Raw genomic sequence first — 21,710 nt, forward strand, 5'->3', positions numbered from 1 at the left:
CTAAAACACCAATACTTACAAACAAAAAATTCTGTATAGTAAAAGATTTTAATGCCCTAGTAACTTTTTGCTAGATTAATGTCAACATCATCTTATGGAGTAAACGGAAATGTACACTTTCCTGTAATATTTTGCAATAAGACAGAAAGTGGGAATTAATATTTTTTATGTCTCCTATGGCAGTTAAGCTCTTCACATTCATCATCTCAAATTCTAACTATATTGAAAAAGTAATATACTAACAGTGAAATTCACTTGCGTTAAGTGGGTTGCCTAAAATCACACAATTAGCAGAAGACAGACTCAAGATTTGTGATCTTAAGCCAGAACCCATCCCATTAATACCATGATGCCAGATTTCAGCTCCAATATCAGAACACCAAGATTAGTCATTAATCAATCCAGCAATTAAATGAGCGCCTTCCATTTCCCGCAGTAAATGCATTCCACTCCCCTCTGGCCACACTGTATTCAGTCTTCTTAGAGTCACACCACCCCGGCACTTCCTTTCTCTACACTTCCATAGCTCCTCTATTCTAGCCAAAACTGTAGCAATGAATTAGTGTTCTTCGTCTTTTTTTTTTTTTTTTTTTGAGACAGAGTTTCTCTTGTCGACCAGACTGCAGTGCAATGGTGTGATCTTGGCTCACTGCAACCTCTGCCTCCCGGATTCAAGCAATCCTCCTGCCTCAGCCTCCTGAAGCAGCTGGGATTACAGGTGCCTGCCACCATGCCCAGCTAATTTTTTTGTATTTTTAGCAGAGACAGGATTTCACCATGTTGGCCAGGCTGGTCTTGAACTCCTGACCTCAGGTGATCCCCTGGCCTCGGCCTCCCAAAGTGCTGGGATGACAGGCGTGAGCCACCGTGCCGTCTCTTCATGTAATTCTTTAATGACTAAATTACTTTATACCTATTCTGCTTTAACTATGTCCATTAGATAAAGAGAAATGATTGTAAAGGCTGTGATAACATTCTATTTGGAGAACTACAAGAATAATTTTTTGTTCCAGGCTTATATTAGGATCTTCCACAAAAAAATATTTCATTAAAGTGTCAGCTTCCCAGAAAATACTATCTTCCTTATTGGCATCAGATTAGAAAAGCTCTTCACTGGTGATTAATTACCACCACTACTACTTTTCTTTTTTTTTTTTTCTTTTGAAACGGAGTCTCACTCTTGTCGCCCAAGCTGGAGTGCAATGGCGCGATCTCAGCTCACTGCAACCTCCGCCTCCCAGGTTCAAGCAATTCTCTGGCCTCAGCCTCCCAAATAGCTAGGATTACAGGAGTGCACCACCAAGCCTGGCTACTTTTTGTATTTTTAGTAGAGACAGCGTTTCACCATGTTGCCCAGGCTGGTCTCAAACTCCTGACCTTGTGACCGGCCCGCCTCGGCCTCCCAAAGTGCTGGGATTACAGGCGTGAGCCACCACGCCCAGCCCACAAATCTGGATGTTTAAAAGCTCCCAGGTGGCCGGGTGCGGTGGCTCACGCCTGTAATCCCAGCACTTTGGGAGGCCGAGGCAGGCAGATTATGAGGTGAGGAGATCGAGACCATCCTGGCTAATATGGTGAAACCCCGTCTCTATTAAAAATACAAAAAATTAGCCAGGCGCGGTGGCGGGCGCCTGTAGTCCCAGCTACTTGGGAGCCTGAAGCAGGAGAATGGCGTGAACCCAGGAGGTGGAGCTTGCAGTGAGCTCAGATCGCAGCACTGCACTCCAGCCTGGGCGATAGAGCGAGACTCTGTCTCAAAAAAAAAAAAAAAAAAAAAAAAAAAGCTCCCAGGTAACTGTACTGTGCAGGGTTCTCCAGGTTGAGAACTATGTACTAACGGAATGAAGGAGAGAGGAAATCACAGATGTGAGAGGTGTACAGCATCTGGGGGATTTGGTGACTGATGCAGATCTTGGGGGGAGTCGGGGATAACTTTTTGGTTAGTGACTTGAGAGTCTGGCTGAACAGTAGCGCCATTAATCATGAATGTAGAAGAGAAAACCTGGTATAACTAGAAAGCACAACATGCATGCTGATTTGAAATACTTTTGCCTTCCCCTCTCTGTTCTGCAAGTTCCATTAAGGTTAAGGTTGTGTCTTGCTCATTTTGTCATCTCTGGCATAGTAGCTTGCACCTACCGTAAAATACGTTTTTCCTGAATGCAATTCAACTCTGTTAGGTTCGTCTGCCTCATGTTACAGTCAGTGGCATGACTTACACATCTTTCAAAAGCTCACCTTGTATAGCAGTGACAATTGGGCTGGTTTCATAAGAAATGCACAACAAATATTAGCTAACTAGCCATTTCCACCCCAAACTCCTGACTGGAAACACTTCCAACTTAGACATCACCACACAGAAGTATACCGGGTAAAGCAAATATGTCCAAAAGTGAGGTCAAATATTTGTTCTCAAATCTATTCCTCCTCTACCTCTTAGCAGCTCAGCCATTTGTCTGAGTCATCCAGACCTAGAACTCCTGAGTCATCTTTGATTCTCTCTCATCAACATTCAACCAGGTTTCAAAAGTCCTGTCTTTCATATGTTCTGTGCTCTTTCTCCCATCAGTCCTCATCAGCCCCACAGCCCCTACCAAATGGCTCACCATCAACTGCTACAGCTTGCTCTCTGACTTCCTTTCTTCCCAATCCATCCTCTACACTGCAGTCATTTCGTCATGCCTCACACAATTCCTGTTATGTCACTACCGTGGCTGATTCCTCTCAGTAGTATCGCTCCATGAGTCTCAGAATAAAATCCAAATGCTGAACCAATGCCCTTAATAATCTGGCCCTTAACATACTCTTCCAACTTCACATCCCACTAATTCCTTCCACTAGAACAGTAGCCTCTCCTCAATCTCCTGTCCCCATGTCCAAAGGAGGGCCATTTTTCAAAGCTCAGCTCAAGCAATGTCTCCTGCAACAAGACCTTCCCTGATTATCCAAAATACTTTCCCCATTACTTCCTTAAAAAATCTCTCCGAGTTTTCAAAGTAACTCCTAAGCATTTTTTACCTTTCACCTTACAATATAGTTTCTCATATACAATTTCTTTTATCTCCCCTCCTAGACGTCAGAACTCCCTGTGAATAAGCTTTAGTTCTGGCTATTCTTATTTAACTACCAATTACTTCTCCCTCTATACCCATTCCATGGTTATCTCCTCCTCCCGACAGTACCTTACCAGATGGGGTTCAATAAATACCACAGGTTCAACAGGAGATTCTGGGGACACAGCAATTTCTCATTTTGTTCAGCAAGGCTGTAAATCATGGTAGTATCTCAAACTGCCTACAGCAAATCACCTTTCCAGTGACAGAATCCTGTGTATCTCAGCACAATTCAGTAGCTTTACTTTGACATATCCACTAATGGATAAATCTTATTTCTCAGTAAAAATAATTCACAAGGAGAAAGCTAACAGCCACAGCTGGTGACAGTCGTCACCAGGAAAGGGAGAGAAAAGAAAAGAATGGTATAAAAGGAACAGTCCTTAAGAGGTCTCTGGACTATACATAATTATCAATGACCTGGGACATTTGTTCAGTAAGTAAAACAATAAACAGATAAATTTCAGAAGTAGGGCCAGGCGCAGTGGCTCACGCCTGTAATCCCAGCACTTTGGGAGGCCAAGGCGGGCGGATCACGAGGTCAGGAGATCAAGACCATCCTTGCTAACACAGTGAAACCTCGTCTCTACCAAAAATACAAAAAATTAGCCAGGCTTGGTGGTGGGCGCCTGTAGTCCCAGCTACTCGGGAGGCTGAGGCAGGAGAATGGTGTGAACCCGGGAGGGGAGCTTGCAGTGAGCCGAGATCGCGCCACTGCACTCCAGCCTGGGCGACAGAGCCAGACTCCGACTCAAAAAAAAAAAAAAAAGTGGAAACAGCAAAGTTCCTTCTTTCCTTATTTCTACCAGCCTCCACTAATGAAGCATTTTCTGGAACAGGACTATCCAAAGCACTTCTGGCAATGGTGCAAGTGTTCTATTAATATGTGCTGTCCATTAGGGGAAGCTACTAGCCACATGGCTACTGAGTACTTGGAATAGGACTAGCACAACTGAGAAGTTAATTTTAAATTTTATTTAATTTTAATCAAATTTAAGTAGCCACATGTGGCTAGTGACTATTGTGTTGGTCAATGAATACCCAGAACATGGAATGCTTTCCCCATGTTGCTTGGGTTGTTGTCAAAAGTATTTTTCTGATCAAATTCCATCAAGTTAACAAAAATTTATGATAAATTTTCTGTTCAATATACTATTTACAAAAAAATTACATTTTTTTCAATTTTTACTTTTACTGAGGAAAAGAAATGGAGAGTGATTTTAGAGGAGACTCAAGAGAAAGACTGTGCACCAGGGTGAAAGCATCAGGTGCTGTGGGAAAAGCATCAGTCGCTGTGGAAGAAACATTAGGCGCTGTGGAAAAAGGCTCTTCCTGCAACTGAGAAATATCCTAGGATCCCCAAAGCTACTTGTGAGCTACAGATGATCCCCCTTTTAAAGCTGAGGACACTGAGACTGACAGCAATTAATTGGTTTATGATCACAGCTTAAACTAGGATTTAAATCCATGTCCAGCTGCAGAGTCTGAGCTCTTAAACACTACATTTTATTTTATTATTATTATTTTTTGAGACAGTCTCTGTTGCTCATGCTGGGGTGCGGTGGCACGATCTCGGATCACTGCAACCTCCACCTCCCGGGTTCAAGTGATTCTCCTGACTCAGTCTCCTGAGCAGCTGGGATTACAGGCACATGCCACCACGCCTGGCTAATTTTTGTATGTTTAGTAGAGATGGGGTTCCACCATGTTGGTCAGGCTGGTCTGGAACTCCTGACCTCAAGTGATCCGCCCACCTTGGCCTACCAAAGTGCTGAGATTACAGGCGTAAGCCACAGTCCCCAGCCTTAAACATTGTATTTTAGTTGCTAAAACAAAATGGGCTGGAAGAAAAGCAGGTTAGGTAGCTCCTAGCAGACTTATGTTATCCAGAGCATAATAAAAGGTGGACCAGCCAGTTTGCTTGACAAGAGGCTAAGGATGTATCCAGGCAACTTTTCTTGATGGCTAGCAGGTGATGCTCAATAAATTCATACATTCCTTCAATCACAGCCATGATTCTAAGCTGGGAGATACAGGAGTGAGCAAAACAGACCAAGTTCCTGCCCTCATGGGGTTTATATTCCAGTGAGGGATGCTCTCTAATGAGATGACAACTGAACAGACACTGAGTGAATAAAGTGGGTCAGTTGTGTGGAGAAACAGTGGAGGACTGTTCCAGGCCAAGAGAACTGCAGGGACAAAGACACAGAGGTAGCAGCATGTTGGGCACACACAAAGAACAGCAAAAAAGTCAGTGTGGCAGGGGCATAGTGAATGAAAGTAGGAAATAAGCTCGAAGCGTTAAGTGGGGCCCACACCCTGTTAATACTTAACAGAGAATTGGAATATATTTTAAGATTATGGAGAACTGTGAGAGTTGGGCATTGAGGAGCAGGAGTATATTAAGAAGAGTGGGAGAGACATGATCTGATTGATGTCTTAAAGGGAACACTAGAAACTGTGAAATTAGGCTGTGAGAAAGCAAAATCTAGGAGGAAAAGTTAAAAGCAACCTTTTAATTGGAACCTTTTGAAGTAGTTCACTTGGGTTACAAAGGAAGCTTAGGGCTGGGAGCGGTGGCTCACACCTGTAATCCCAGCACTTTGGGAGGCCCAGGCAGGTGAATGGCTTGAGCCCAGGAGTTCAAGACCAGCCTGGACATCATCACAAAACCCCAACTCTACAAAAAATACAAAAATTAGCTGATGTGGCGGCATGCACATCTGCACTCCCAGCTACTTGGGAGGCTGAAGTGAGAGAATCACTTGAGCCTGGGAGGTGGAGATTGCAGTGAGCTGTGATCACGCCATTGTACTCCAGCCTGGGTGACAGAGTGAGATCCTGTCTCAAAAAAAAAAAAAAAAAAAAAAAACCACAAACGAAGCTTAGAATAAGCAGGATAGCCACAGAGATGTAGAGTTGGCGAATAAAACTAATTTTAGGACAGACTTTGGCTAAATATATGGTCAAATGAATAGCCATGGATAGATGCAAGGAAAGAAGGCTGTTCTCTAAACAAGTCACAGAAGAAGCTGTATCCTCAGTCCCTCAGGATCCTATTTACTATTCCTAGGCACTATCTCCCACATTCTCACACGGCCAACCAACCATTATCAGGGAAGTTCCCATAGTGTGTTTACAGATCATTCAAGTTATATGACACAGATGTCTGCTATTTATTTATATTTAAATAACTCTCTCCAAACAAGCATAGCAGGCTCTGAGAATCTGATTAAAGCACAAGCAGTATTAATTAATATCCCATGAAACATTTTCTACCCAATCTTGCCTTCCTTTGCATAGCAAGCACCTTCAGGTTAATGAGCTAAATGGCCCAGAATGCCTCCTAGTTGAAGTCTGCAACATCGTTTCTAAAAAGCTTAAATCCCAACAAAAAGTTGGGACACAAAAAAGGTAAAAGAAAAACCGTGGCCGGCCAGGTGTGGTGGCTGACACCGGTAATCCCAGCACTTTGGGAGGCCGAGACCGGCAGATCAGCTGAGGTCGGGAGTTCAAGACCAGCCTAACCAACACAGTGAAACCCCATCTCTACAAAAATTAGCCGGGTATGATGGCGGGTGCCTGTAATCCCAGCTACTCGGGAGGCTGAGGCGGGAGAATCGCTTGAACCCAGGAGGTGGAGGCTTCGGTGAGCCGAGACTGCGCTATTGCACTCCCGCCTGGGCAACAGAGTGAGACTCCCTCAAAAGGAAAGGAAAAGGGAAGGGAAGGGAAGGAAAGAAAGACTGTGAAGTCAGAACTTCACGACTGCTTGCCTAGCTATCCCCCTGCTAATTTAACCCTGAAAGGATGTCTTCTTCGTGTGTTTGAGGAGAGACACCCCACTGGCAAGATGTCTCTCAAGGCGCTTGCCAGATGATGAGTATGCTGACTCAGCCTGTATGAGCTCCTCAGGGCTGGAACCCGACTGCAAAGCACAGCAGGTGCTCAGTAAAGCTGCTGAATGAAAAACCAGCCGCCCTCCACAATCTCAACCTTGCTAATGTATTCCCAAAACACCGAACTTACCTTCCTAGTGCAAAAGCGCCAGACTACCCATTACCTCACAGAAGACCTTCCTGAACCTTTCTACCCACCTCACTCCTGTGAGCAACAGCTGTCTGCTGTGTAAAACAACATTCTGTGATTTACTCAAAAAGCAACTTCAGGGAATGCCTTGGGTTTTTGCTCCTTTTCTTACTCCTCTGCCTTCAGGCAATATTCACCTAAAGTTTCCCCCTCCAGTGATATGGTAGAAAAAGTAAAGACAAAAACTGGGTGCCTGCCAGGCACGATGGCTCATACCTGTAACCCCAGCACTTTGAGAGGCCAAAGCGGATGGACTGCTTGAGCCCAAGAGTTGGGAGACCAGCCTGGGTGACATAGTGTGACCTAGTCTCTCTCTTTTTTAAGACAGGATCTTGCTCTGTCGCCTAGGCTGATGCAGTTCACTGCAACCTCCGCCTCCCGGATTCAAATGATCCTCCCACCTCCCTAGTATTACTGCTAGGACTACAGGCACCCGCCATTACTCCATTCACTCCAGGCTGGAGTGCAGTGGCACGATCTCAGCTCACTGTAACCTCCGTTTTCCGGGTTCAAGCGATTCTTGTGCCTCATCCTCCCGAGTACCTGGAATTACAGACACGTGCCACCACACCTGGCTAACTGTCGTATTTTTTGTGGATACGAGGTTTCGCCATGTTGCCCAGGCTGCTCTTGATCTTCTGGCCTCAAGCGATCCTCCCACCTCCGCCTCCCAAAGTGCTGAAATTACTAACGCGAGCCACCACACGGGGCCAAGACCTTGTCTACACACACACAGACACACACACCTTTTTAATTAGCCAGGTGTGGTGGCGAGCGCCCGTGGTCCCAGCTACTCAGGAGGCTGAGGCAGAAGGATCGCTTGAGCCCAGGAGGCTGAAGCTACAGTGAGCCGTGACCGCGCCACTCTGTACTCCAGCCGGTGGGACAGAGCGAGACCCTGTCTCAAAACACACACACATACCCCAAAACCAACTGGGTGTCAGTCCCAGCTATCTCTGTAACTTTGCCTAAATTCCTTTATCAATAAAGGGCAAATACACACGCCAGGCCTCCTTCACGAGGTTATCTGAAGTCTAATGCAAATGAGAAAAGCCGACCAACTGTCAGATGCTGCCCAAATCTAAGATCCATCAAGTAACGGGTTCAGTCAAAGCTCAAAACCAACAGGAAAGATCGTGGCCAAGCACACTGCAGTCACTCAATAAACAAAGGTCAAATAAGGAATAATGTTCTCCAATAATGGGGTAAAGAGGAGAACCACGCTGCCCAGATCCAACAATGTCGCTGCACGATTCCTGACAGGTAACTCCCCGTCTCTGGGCCTTCTTTCCCCCTACGTGTACAATAAGGCTTTGACAATGAAGGCTTCTAATTACTGCTACATTAAGAGAGGCAGACTCTGAGAGACCAGAGTGCCTTAAGCTGCAATGTCATGAAAAGTGCACCAGACCAGAGGGTAGGCACTGGACGGGGAGGCAAAGGCACAGAGGTCTGGTTTGAGCAGCCCTCTTGTGAGCAGTGTGACCTTGGCCAACTCCCTTCCCGCAAACCCCTTCCTCCCGTCTTCATCTGTACGCCTGGCCTGAAAGCAGGGGTTGCTGCAGAGCCGGAGCCGCCAGTGCGCCCGCCTGCGGCGTGGGCCAGCTCGGCGCTGCCTCGCCCCCACCCCACCCCACCTCACCCCACCCCAGCCCGAGGAGTCCCACGCTCTTCCGCAAGCGAGGGATGGACCCCTTCCGGATGCAGGACGTGCCAGGACAGCAGTTTCGATTTCCTAAGGAGAAGGCTTACTTCCCCCGGCGTCCCGGCACCGCCGGCAATCAAGAGCCTCCCGTGCTGCCCTCGGGGCCCCGCGGCTGCACGCAGCACCGGCACGGGACCTGCCAGCCCGGCTCCGCAGCCGGCCGCAGTCCCGCGGGGTCGGCATCGCGGGAGGGGCGTTGTCATAGGAACCGCGCTCCGGACCCCGGCCCAAGAAGCTCAGGAGAGACTAGACAGGAAGGCTCGCGAGACCCGCGGAGCCCCCATGCAACCACGACCGGCCTTCCCCTCCCACGGCAGCTTCGCACGGCCAGCAGCGCCCCCACAGCTCCGCGTCTGCCCGCGCGGCTCCACAAAAAATCCTACCTTCCGCCATGTCTGGCCCGGCACTGCCTGCAGCCTCGCGAGAAGTGCGCGGCTCAACCGGGTCGGTGCGGAACGGAATCACCAAGTGTCGCGAGAATCGCGGGAGTCGCGGCAAAGGGCGGAGCCGAGGGTAGGAAAGTGGGTGAATGAAAGCGGAGGGGATGCTGGACTCTGGGGGAAGCGGGGAGCCGGGTTTCTTTTTACCGGGTATTTTTGAGGCTCGAGATTTATTAAGCACTGACTGAGCCCTGTCATATTCCACGTCCTTGGCAGGGCACCGAAAAGGATGACACAACGAATGCAGACTACTCTGGAGAAGCTTGGCAATGAGAGGGTCGAGAGAGGGGATTTGTTGGTCCTTTAGCTTTGTAAAGAAAGGAGAGGCTGGCAGAAAGGAGTCAGTGGAGAGGTCCCTGGGGAGGTAGGATGCTCTGCATGCGATGCAGAACTCAGGAAAATGGATTAAATTTAGCCTAGAGGCAGGTCACCTTTTATTCCACTAAAACGTTAGGAAACAAGAACATGCGTGCAGATATATAGGGGGGAAGAAAATCAGGGAGATCGTTTGATGACATCGATTTTATGGGTGAAGTTATGAGACAAGGAGACCAAGAAGAGCGAAGAAACTTTGGAAGAGGACGCTGAAGTTGGAAGGCCTGGTTTCATGTGCCTCATGTATGTGTGGATGGATCACTTTTTTCTAGAACTCAGCCACCAGGCTGCAGTAGCAGATATTTTTAATTATAGCATTTGTCCAGGGCTTGGGATTGCATTGCCCAAAATAAATTGAGGGTGCTATGAGACGACAGCCCAGGCCATCAGACATGGGATACAGACTGGCTAGGGACTGATGGAGGAGCCACGAAACTGCAGGTCTCTAATAATTGAAGGCCAGTGCAGTGCAGGTAATGTTGTGAGAGCTTGGTTTAAAGTGGCAAACAGGTTCATAGTGAAGTAGCACTAGGAGATGAGAAAAGTCCAGGATAGGCCGGGCGTGGTGGCTCACGCCTGTAATCCCAGCACTTTGGGAGGCCGAGGAGGGTGAATCACCTGAAGTCAGGAGCTCAAGACCAGCCTGGCCAACATGGTGAAACCCCGTCTCTACTAAAAATACAGAAATTAGCCGGGCGTGGTGGTGCATGCCTGTAATCCCAGCTACTCGGGAGGCTGGGGCAGTAGAATCGCTTGAACCCAGGAGGCAGAGGTTGCAGTGAGCCGAGATTGTGTCACTGCACTCCAGCCTGGGCAACAGAGTGAGACTCTGTCTCAAAAAAAAAAAAAAAAAAAAATGTCCAGGACAGAGCCACGGAATAGAGTGGCTGAAGTGGAAGTGAGAAGCCAGGAACATTAGATGTTGGGATTTAGAGGTAGGAAAGGAAAGGAGTATCCGCAGCTAAAATCTTTTGTGAATGTGGGGAGGACTATACGATTAGTTAGACAATTGCAAAATGGAGGGCTAAACAGTAAGATAGCTGAATAGCATGAGACCTTTCTTGTTTTTTGTTTTTTTCGGAGATGGAGTCTCTGTGTTGGCCAGGTTGGTCTTGAACTCCTAGTCTCAAGCAATCCTCCCACCCCAAACTCCCAAAGTACTGAAATTACAGGCATGAGCCACCATGCCCGGCCCAGCATGAGACCTTTCAAAAAAGACTTTTACTCAAGGGAGAATCAAAAGAATGCATCAATAGTTCAGGATTGCAGGGAAAGTGGTAGCCTTGGAGGACAGCCAGGAGTTAAGAGATAAAAGGTTGGAAGGAAGGATCTGAATTAGCTATACCTGGTGGTTCAGGCTTTTAGTTGTCGCTACTTGGGAGGCTGAGGCTGGAGAATTGCTTGAGTCCAGGAGTTTGGGACTGCAGTGAGCTCTATCCTGCCGCTGCACTGCAGCCTGGGTGACAGAGCAAGACTCTGTCTCTAAAATTAAATAAGAAAAAGAAAAGAAATTTAAAAAGAAGGATCTGAGAACAGAATAAGAGTGTCAGAAACGAAAAGGAGGATTTAAAGTTGGAGAAGCTTTAGGTGCTGTTAAGGATAAGCATTAGTGGGTAGTGAGGTGGAGTGGAGGAGGAATTTGGAACTTAGATCATGGGAACGTAGAGTCAAGCACTAAATTTTTGAGGAAGAGTAGGAATTCTGGCTGACAGGTACCTGGGAGATGAGAGACGGTGTTGAAATGTGTAAGCCTTTTTGTTGTGGCAGGAGACAAAATGCATGAAGATGGTATGGGTAGGGAGGTGCTTAGAGGAACTGCACTGAGCAAGCAACGCTGAGACAAAAAGGGTAGGGGAGAACTTTCCCTACCATGGAAGGCCATCGCTCAAAGCGTCCCTCTCTGTTGAGAATGGTTTATAGGTGTGCCCAATGGTGAGTCTTTGGGGCCTTCAGAGTGGCCAGGCATGCCAGGCTCCTCTGGATGCAAGCAGCCTCATCTTTTTATTGTGGAGTACCCTGCAAATATTGCTTGGGCCATAACGTAAAAGCGACATTAAAGTTGTTGTAAAGTACTGTCACAGCTGACTCCCAATTTTGCATGATGACTATCATTACCTCAGCAGCACCAGCCTAGGGTCTGGAATATAGCAGGCGCTCAAAATGTTTGATGAGGTGTTTCCACTATGTGCTATTCTGGGAGTTAAGAGACCTGAGTTCAAGTTCGGCTCTGCAGCTGATTTGCTGTGTTGATGATGGGCAAGTCCTCGCAAGCCTTATGCTGCATCTCAGATTCTACCTGTTTGATGAGGAAATACGACTAGAATCCACGGTTCCTAAAGATTTGGAGGGCCATGACCCCCTTTGAGAAGTTGATGAAAACCAGAGACCCTCTCCCTTTGAGTAGCACACAAATGTGTGCCCTTTCAGAGTTTGCTTGGACTAGATGCACATGATCAAAGAACTCGCCTGAAGGGATTGATCAACTCAGGGGCTTGACTGCCTCTTCATCACAACCTCGCTCTAAGGAGCCCTCTACCAGAGGTTGAAGTACCCATCTTAGAAATGACTTAACGGTATCCCTGGGCCCTTGTCTGTTTGTTGTTGTTGTTTTGATTTTTTTTTTTTGAGATGGAGTCTTGCTCTGTTGCCCAGGCTGGAGTGCAGTGGCGCGATCTTGGTTCACTGCAACCTCCACCTCCCGGGTCCAAGCGATTCTTCTGCCTCAGCCTCCCGAGTAGCTGGGATTACAGGCACACGCCACCACGCCCAGCTAATTTTTTATTTTTAGTAGAGACGGGGTTTCACCATATTGGCCAGGCTGGTCTTGAACTCCTGACCTCGTGACCCACCCACTTCGGCCTCCCAAAGTGCTGGGATTACAGGCGTGAGCCACCACGCCTGGCCAGCCCTTGTCTTTTGAGGGGACTCTTACTGGCCTGTAACACCTGAGTTAGAGAGAACGTAGTAAAGCCTATGAAATAAAGCACTCGTAGTACTCAGTAAACTACAGCACCCACCAGGTTTGGATGGAGCTATAACATTAGCTATAACCAGAAATACAGATGTCTTGAAAAAGCTGAGCACTGGAGCATGGTTCATTTCAGACCCACTTCAGGTTTTGCAGTCCGATTCAGAGGAACTTAGTGAGGTGTTGTCTCAGACAAGGAACATGAACAGGAAGGGAATAAATGCTGTCTACCGTATCTTCAAGAGCACAGGGGAACAGACTCAGGAGGCAATGTGGTGTCATGGCAGGGCGGGAAGAGGAGGACACCTCCAGTGCTAGTCCGATGAATTGGGTCAGGCACCAGTCTCAACACATCCATGCTCTGTGACCCTAGAAAAGTCAGTGTTCCTGAGCTCTGGTTTCCTCACCTGTGAAGAAGGGCTAATAGCACCCACTATGTAAGGGAGGCGGTGGAACCGAATCCTAGTCATGCAACTTGTGTGCTCTACAACGATGGCAAATTAACCTGAGCCTGTTTCCTCATGAGAAATGATTACTTTGGAAGTTTCTTCTAAGAATGTGACTAGAACCTTTAGGAAAAACACATAGCACAAGCTTGCCACAAAAGAGAGGCTCAACAAATAGAAAAACTTGATTTCCAGCGCTCTTGTTGGTAATAAATGGAAGTCACTGTGAACACTGGATACTACCAAGATGAGGAAAAAAAATCAAGTTTCTTGCCTAGGACTTTCTGTGCAGCTCCTATGTCTTAGATGTGTTTGGCTGCCTTTTGTGAAACGCTTTTCCTTATTTACCTGTGTGAACAGAATTCAAAATTCTTGCATCATTTCACTAAAGCTCAGTGAGGAGTGTCAACTCAACAAGCCAAAAAGCCTAATCCTACGTTGGCAGCCAGATTACAGACATCCGAAATTGAACCACCAGAAATACCATACCCAGAAAATCATGATCTGTGAGCTGAATCCTGTGAGGGTTCCGGGCCTCCTCAAGGCAGAAAGGGTTCAATTTGATAAGGTGGTTATTAGCCCTGTCCCATGAGAGGGAGAGGGAGATCCACATCGTTCCTGGAAGCCTCGTGCCTTGCATACACCATCGACAACCCATTCATTTGCACTGGAAGCAGCATGCAAGTAAACCATTTTGGCTCTATACCTTGAGTAGCCGATTATGTCTAAAACTGATGTAAGTTTGGGGATATTGTCTAGACCCTTCCACAACAGTTCATTCCAAATATATTTATCGGGTATTTGCACTCTAGAAATAATCCCTAATCTTTCCAAAACTCCTCTCTGGGGATCTTGTTGTTTATAATTTAGCTGAATAAGAGGTCTGACTCCATGTTCCTTTCTCCGAGTTTGTAAGGAAGAGCCCTTAATAGTCACTAGCGATTTGTATCAAGGACAAACAAGCTTTCAACACCTAACACTAACTCTGTATGAACTATTCGTAAGGATTCAGGATAAAAAGCTGGATGTTGGTATCTTGTGTATCTTGTAAAGAAGGTCCTCTACTCAGTCTTGCCTCTTTTGTCAGTAACTTACTAAATGACCCCTGGGCAGGTATTGGGGCATTTTCCCATCTGTTTAGAGGACAGAGGTGGTGACTGAGATGGTGACTGAGATGGTGCCTGCAGTCTCTTCCAGTTCACATTTGAGTCTGGGTTCCTCACCTTTTAGCTTATCTTTATGGTAGAGCCAGTTTAGGCCAAAGACAAAATCCCCAATAATGCTCTAATAAGTGCTCACTTGAAGGTTCTAAATCACAGTGCACACAAACTCTGAGTTAAAATGGTGCGTGGCCACGTACTGGAAATCTAAAGAGCATCATTATCAGGTTGGAGGGCAAGTTAACTTCTCTGGTTCCTTCTTTAAAGTTTGTAAAATACAAGGTTTCCCTGTGGTTCCTTTGGTATCATGTGCTGTTTATACAGAAAGAGTCCCACAACTTGCTTTTGAGACCTGCATCCTAAAACCAAAATAGCTCATGATACAGCCTCTAAGTCATCATTTATTGATTTATAGAGCACCCATCACATGAACGAGGTGCTTTACAATACAGTAAACATCACAACAGAACTCACATAGTTAAATACAATCAACAAATTACAGAACTAAAAAAACTGAAATGAAGCAACATTATGTCAAATTTCAAAGATGCTGAGAAGTGGCAGTACAAAAAAGGTAATTCCACCAACTGGAGACCAGAGGGGCAAAGATACACAGGCACCACAGCCCAAAGCGGGCAGATTTGTAGAGGGTAAGTGAGCATATCAAATAAAATTTCACAACCAAGAATGAAGGCCGTTAAAAATACTGACACCCACATGATCACAGTACTAGTGGAATAACCTCACAAACATGTTACCTTAGAATGACAAGTCAACCTCATATGGATTTTAAACTCAAAAAAGAGGCTAGAAAGCCACTCAGATCATCTATCCCATACGAGCACGGACTGAAATCTATATGCCTCTACGAGAACTTGGAATAAACTTAGGAAACAGCCAACAGTTCTACAATCCATAAGATCTATGGAGATGTTGTTGATGGTTGGCACAAGTTTAGGGGGAAAAATCGTTTTCCTAAAGCAGAGAAGAATTGCCTCACACTGATGATGAGGCACTGGTGGGACAAAAGCCACCTGGTTCAGTGTCACCTGAGTGTGGGTTTCGTATCAAATGTAGAGGCATTTAAATTTACATTATCAGATGAACACTGAGAAAGGCACAGATGACATCTCTGACAGAGGAAGGGAAGTCGTAACATCTATGTAGGCCTGTTTCAGTGTGTAACACAGGGCAGGTGGAAAAGCATGTGAAGAGAGACGCACTCATTCCTGGCTCTCATTTCCACTCCCGTAGAGCTAGCCCTAAAAAAACCACATGGTTTTATCAAAGTAACTGCATTAAAGTGGCACTTAAAGTTCAAAAATAGTTGTCCCTGAGTTACTAGGTCATTTGCTGCTTGCTGAAGAGTCAGATCCCAAGTTTCACCTCAACAGATTGCTAGCAGAATTATAGCAATAGGAGAGCAAAATTCTAACTCCATTTTGCCACAAGCAACCACCATATGAACAATTTCTGATTTAAAAAGGGAGGGATCCCATCTCTTAAAAGAATTTTTTTTTATTAGCCAGGCATGGTGGCATACACCTGTAGTCCTAGCTACTCAGGAGGCTGAGGCAGGAGGATCACTTGAGCCCAGGAGGTCAAAGCTGCAGTTAGCTATGATCATTGCCACTGCACTCCAGCCTGGGTGACAGAGAGACCCAGTTTCTTAAAAAAAAAAAAAAAGTAAAAAGGATTGCATTGCAAGTCCCTGGAGGGTGTGCAGTGCTGACATTTTGGGGCAACTATTTTTACAGTCTTTGGAAAAAAAACCAAGTCACAAAGTTCTTAAAGAAAACTGGGTTCCAATGAATCAATTTCCAGTCACAACACACTTACGAGTTTCTATAAGGTTTGTGGGTTTGTATAATGTTTACGGGTTTTTATAATGTTTCAGAGTAGAGAACAGACAGGGATTTAGAAAAAAATCACTCTCTACTGTGACTACATCCTCAACCATTTTATTTCTGCTTAAAAAAGGACATACAATGTTTGTAGAGGTCTGGGCTCTTGGCAGGAGTTCTTTCACTCTTCTGCCAAAGCATTTCTCCAAACCCCACAGAGCAGAGATGCACGAATTCTCACTGATTCTCACAATCAGACACCATGTCCCATATGCTACTGTCTCAAGTTCTATCCCTTATAAGCCAAAGACTACTTCCCACACACAACCTCACAACAAACATGAAGGAGCCTAAGGCCTGCCTTTAACACTGCACATGTTCATTTCACCATTTGCTGAAGTTGTTTTAGAAAACTGTATGATATGAAATATATTTAAGCTCAAACATTAATCACATCCAAGTGTACTATTGTTAGTGACGGGATCTATATGTCAAATAGCAAAGCATATTTACCCCTGTAATGCTTTTAGATTCACATAATAATCTAGATAGAACCAAATACATATACTGCCATGGCCATGTGATTTTCAAGTATTAAAAGTTCATTTGCATAAGGAATCAACCTGAGATTTTCCTAAACCACTTCTCTGGCATTCAGTATTATAGCCTTCATTCAATACAATAAAAGCCAACAACTTGACAATTATTGAAAAAAAATTATATTTTGGAAGAACTCACTACATAAGGTGACAGAATTCCAAAATCAAATTACAGGAAAATATACATCGCAATTTCTTTGTACAATAGGTGAGAAAAATCTGCAGTATAGAAGAATAGAGGCAGAGAAATATGAAGGACTAAGGAGAAGGGTATGAGAGTAAATAGCATTTGTAATAGCAAACCCAGAAGTTAAGTAGAAAGCCTGTAGCTGTGCATGCTTCATTTATCCAACCTTAATACCAGGCAACTGAAGGGGGAAAAGTCAGATTTGCTATTGTTTGGGGAAATTTTCAGTAAGTTGAATTAAGAACCATCTATTTTTAGTTCTCGGGGGTAATGACTGGGATCAAGAGCTCACAACGGCCAATAAATGTTATTGCTATATCCAATCCAAGAGGTGGGTGCAACTAGAATACAAAAAGGACAAAGCACCTAGTGATGACTCCTTCGAAGTCATCATTAAAAATCAAGTAATTGCTCATTAAGTATTTCAGTATTTGAACTAAATCATTTGAGAGCATTCTGGCAGATAAGAGATAAAAGCAAAGGGGAGTGTGTCAAAACAAAGAAGATACAAAAGTTTAGTAAGTGAAAAGAGTTTAATGAAGCCTCAATGGTTTAAGGGAAATTAAATGGAACTTTTAATCCTAATTGCTTTTCATCTGACATGCTTAAAGGAATCCTTTTAAACTGATAAGAAACAATGAATAGGAAAGAAAACCTGCTAAAATCTTTTAGAATTTACACGATTCTTATTCTACTACAAGAAAGCATTATTTGGTACAACGTGTATTTGTGGATGTACATGAACAGTATATATATTATCCGGATCATGTTGTGCTATGTACAGGTCTTTACAATTCTTCCTGAAGGTTAAAACAGTTCATTAGAATTCAAAATGCGTAATCATCTGTAAGTTGGCACTTGTTAGGCTCTTGTCAGCATTGATAACTGGCATGTTTTATTGCAGCCCAGTTCCAGCCAGTGTTTGCCAACTTGTACAACAGAAGTCCAGCAATAGGTGGGTAGAGTGCAGGAAAAACAGTGCCATGTTTCTCAATTGGAGACCTACAACAACAAAAACAACATTATATAGTCAATTTATCAATTACAAAAGAATTAACTGTAAGTAGGTTTTATCCATATTAGATTTATTTGGCAACAAATCCTTATTTTCATTCTGAGCTCACTTTGTTTCTATTATGGTAGCTCACAGCCACGTGGGTATATTTAATTTTACATGTAAATTAATTGACACTAAGCACAATTTACAATTTAGTTCCTGAGTCATGCTAACCACATTTCACGTGCTCAATAGTCACACGTGGCTAGTGACTGGCAAGCTGAACAGCACAGCTATACCTTTATCATCACAGAATGTTCTACTGGACAGCGCTAATTTAGATTTTTCAGTACTTCAAATGTCTTTCAACTTACATTAAATCTAGAATCCATAAGAGAAGATTTAAAAGCCAAGTGATTTGGAAATTTACAAATATTTGAGGATGTTCAGAGAAACAACTTAAGATTGCCACACTTCCCAACTTGCTAAATTCTATCCAACTCACTATAGCTCCCTTCAAACCCATTTTCTCCACAAAGCCTGCCACAAATGACCTTCCATCCCAATTACAGTTTCTAACTGTTTTGAATCTGTTGGCCTCGTATCATCAAATTAGACTATAAGTCAAGAACACATCTACATAAAAAGCAGTACCATCTCATCGAGTTCTTATGTGCCAAGCAGCATAATAAGTGCTTTACAAACTCATTTTCTGAATGCTCACAGTCATCATTATGAAGGAGTCTCCCCCTCTAAAGCTGAGACAAGTTCACATAGCCAATAAGTGGCTGAGTTTCCTGTTCAAAAAGCTAGAAAAACACTAGGTTGAAGTTTTTGTTTGTTATTTATTTGAGACAGGGTCCCACCCACTCTGTCCCTCATGCTGGAGTGTAGTGGCATGAACATGGCTCACTGCAGCCTCTGGGCTCAAGTGATCTTCACACCTCAGCCTCCCAAGCAGCTGGGACCACAGGCGCACACCACCATGCCCAGCTAATTTTTAAATTTTTTTGTAGAAACAGGGTCCTCACCACGTCACCCAGGCTAGTCTTGAACTACAGGCTCAAGCAACGCTGCCACCTTGGCCTCCCAAAGCGTTGGGATTACAGGCATGTGCTACTGCACCCAGTGGTTAAAGCTTTAAAAGTCTCATTTGACTATTAGACTTTTCAGAGTCTTTACTATATTAATATGTGCTTTGAAAGGGGGGTGGGTGGGGGTGCCAAGGACAGCAGAAAAGGAAACACCTATTAGGACTGCATCTTTAAGTCAAGTGTTCCAAAGAACTCAGAAACTCTGAATCCATTGCCATGCACAATTTTGGGCAAAAGAAACAGAAGATGACTAAGAAATCAAGGGATATAATTTTAAATTCCTCACAGAGAAGCCAAATACACTGAAGAGTTATGGCAAATTTTAACTCACACCAGACATGTTCAAAATTCAGCATGCCTTCTAAAGCCCAACATGAACTTATCAATTTTTTTTTTTTTTGAGACAGAGTCTTCCTCTGTCACCCAGGCTGGAGTGCAGTGGCGCGATCTCGGCTCACTGCAAGCTCCACCTCCCGGGTTCACACCATTCTCCTGCCTCAGCCTCCCGAGTAGCTGGGACTACAGGCGCCCACCAACACGCCCGGCTAATTTTTTGTATTTTTAGTAGAGATGGGGTTTCACTGTGTTAGCCAGGATGGTCTCGATCTCCTGACCTCGTGATCGGTCCGCCCTGGCCTCCCAAAGTGCTGGGATTAGAGGCGTGAGCCACCACGCCTGGCCAAATTTACCTGTCTTACAATCACTCAAATGCAACCATACCAAAAGCTCTGTTGTGGGAAGAAAGAAAGCCATTTAGACAGCCTCCCTACAAGATCCTGAGAGGTAGAACGACTGCTAAATGTCTTTCCAAAAGACATGTACCAATCAATGTAAATGGCCCTTAGCAAAGCATGAAATGTACTAAGTAACAAATATATCACTTTCACCACATACACATATGCACATACATATTTTTATTAGAAAATCAAAAGACATACACTGAAACCCAAGAGATGGCCAGGCACAGTGGCTCCTGCCTGTAGTCCCAGCACTTTGGGAGGCCAAGGTGGGAAGACTGTTAGACACCAGGAGTTCGAGACCAGCCTGGGCAACAGGAGACCCTTGTCTCTACAATAAATCATATAATTAACCAGCCACGGTGGCACAGGCCTGTAGTCCCAGCTACTCGAGAGGCTGAGGTGGGAGGATAACTTGAAGCTAGGAGTTCAAGGCTGCAGTGAGACATGAGTGTACCACTGCACTGAAGCCTGCGTGACAGCGAGAGTGAGACCTTGTCTCGAAAAAGGAACAGAACAGGGCAGGGGAGGATGCCACTGCACTCCAGCCTAGGCAACAGAGCAAGACTCCAGTCTTAAAAAAAAAAAAAAAAAAAACCACTAAAATCAGGCGACCTAGCCTTTTAATAGCAAAGATCCAGTTTTAAACAGCATTACCCTTTTCAGCAGAGGAAAAAGAAAATCTATCCCTCTTCCCTTTTAATAAAAGTTATACTAAATTCTAAATAGAGATAAGGCCTCAGTACGGAAAAGGCAGGTTTTGTCATTCTTTTCTCCAGAAAGATAAATGTGAAACTGAATTACCAGCACAACACTGCAAATAAATGGTGCTGACTTGCAACAGTCATTTACATTTTAAGCATATCCACTTCGCAGAATTTATGTTTCAATGTTAATTGAAATTATATCAGTTGCACCTGTCATTTGCCTCAAATCTTCTCATAATTATGCCTGCTTTTTAACCTAAAAATCTGGAGATGGTTTACCTCCAAAGAACTTGAGTGTCTTATTCCATTTATTAATATTTCTAAAACTAGAGTCAAGTCTTTAATTTTCCATATGGCTACAAAACCTAATCTTTTAAAAAGATCTAAAAAAATATAAAACAGACCAATGTGCTCCCAAATAGAAGCCACTTTTTGATGTTAATGACAAAAATAAAAGTAATTCTTCAATCACAGGCAAGTATTTCAATGATCTGAAGTGTTTCAATGATCTCGTAAGTGAAAACAGCCAATACCAATTAAGTTTTCCCCATTACCCTTCACAAAAAATGCTTCCAAAAGTTCCAAATCACCCTACACAGCCAGCCAGTGTACTCCTGCCCTGTCACCAATCCGCTGACTTTTTCCCCCACACTGGGACCATGCTACTCGTCGTCTTCTACCATGAGATTGGTGAGCAGCTCTAACACCAACTTCCTTTCTGAGCGCTCTGTGAGAACTCACTCTCCTAACTTTCCTGCGTGTTACCAAGCCAGTCTCTGTCTCTTCCTTCTGTACCCTAATTGTGCAGTCTCCAAGCTGTTGTCCTTGCCCTGGTAAGTACTGCTCTCTACACCAAACAGATCTTCATCTCTACTCTGGAGACTTGCAAGGTCACCAGCAGCCCTACTTCTAACCTCTATCCTAACCACCTCAAATTGAGTCATGGTCTGCTTCTAATCCCACTGAAGCCCCCCTCCCTCCTTTTTTTTGGAGACAGAGTTACTCTCTGTCACCCAGGCTGGAGTTCAGTGGTGCAATCTCCGCCTCCCAGGTTGAAGTGATTCTCCTGCCTCAGCTTCCCAAGTAGCTGGGATTACAGTTGCGCACCACCGTACTGGCTAATTTTTTTTTTGTATTTTTAGTAGGAAGCGGTTTTGCCATGTTGGTCTCAAACTCCCACCCACCGATCTTGCCCTCCAAAGTGCTGGGATTACAGGCGTGAGCCACCGCCCCTGGCCTCCAGTGAAGT

The 21,710-nt window shown here is 44.7% G+C and overlaps 2 protein-coding genes across 8 annotated transcripts in view; both read right to left on the reverse strand.

The window, feature by feature from the left end:
• Positions 1 to 9,357, reverse strand: part of ANKFY1 (ankyrin repeat and FYVE domain containing 1) — a 100,350-nt gene extending 90,993 nt beyond the window's left edge. For 4 of the 7 annotated variants that reach the window (XM_063655754.1, XM_054459312.2, XM_063655753.1 and 1 more), the window contains exon 1: positions 8,955 to 9,230. In XM_063655754.1, coding sequence (XP_063511824.1) covers positions 8,955 to 9,090 — 136 coding nt within the window. In that variant the 5' untranslated portion in view covers positions 9,091 to 9,230. Of the gene's footprint in view, positions 1 to 8,954; positions 9,231 to 9,290 lie in introns of those variants that run through there. The other 3 variants (XM_063655755.1, XM_054459315.2, XM_054459314.2) reach the window with 1 other exon arrangement.
• Positions 9,358 to 16,843: 7,486 nt separating this feature from the next.
• UBE2G1 (ubiquitin conjugating enzyme E2 G1) overlaps positions 16,844 to 21,710 on the reverse strand; it is a 95,076-nt gene continuing 90,209 nt past the window's right edge. Inside the window, exon 6 of the mRNA XM_054459321.2 lies at positions 16,844 to 17,928. The gene's annotated coding sequence lies outside the window, so the exon portion shown is untranslated. The remainder of the gene's footprint in view (positions 17,929 to 21,710) is intronic.

The sequence above is a fragment of the Pongo pygmaeus genome, chromosome 19 (genome assembly GCF_028885625.2).
Source record: "Pongo pygmaeus isolate AG05252 chromosome 19, NHGRI_mPonPyg2-v2.0_pri, whole genome shotgun sequence".
NCBI classification, from domain to species: Eukaryota; Metazoa; Chordata; class Mammalia; order Primates; family Hominidae; genus Pongo; species Pongo pygmaeus.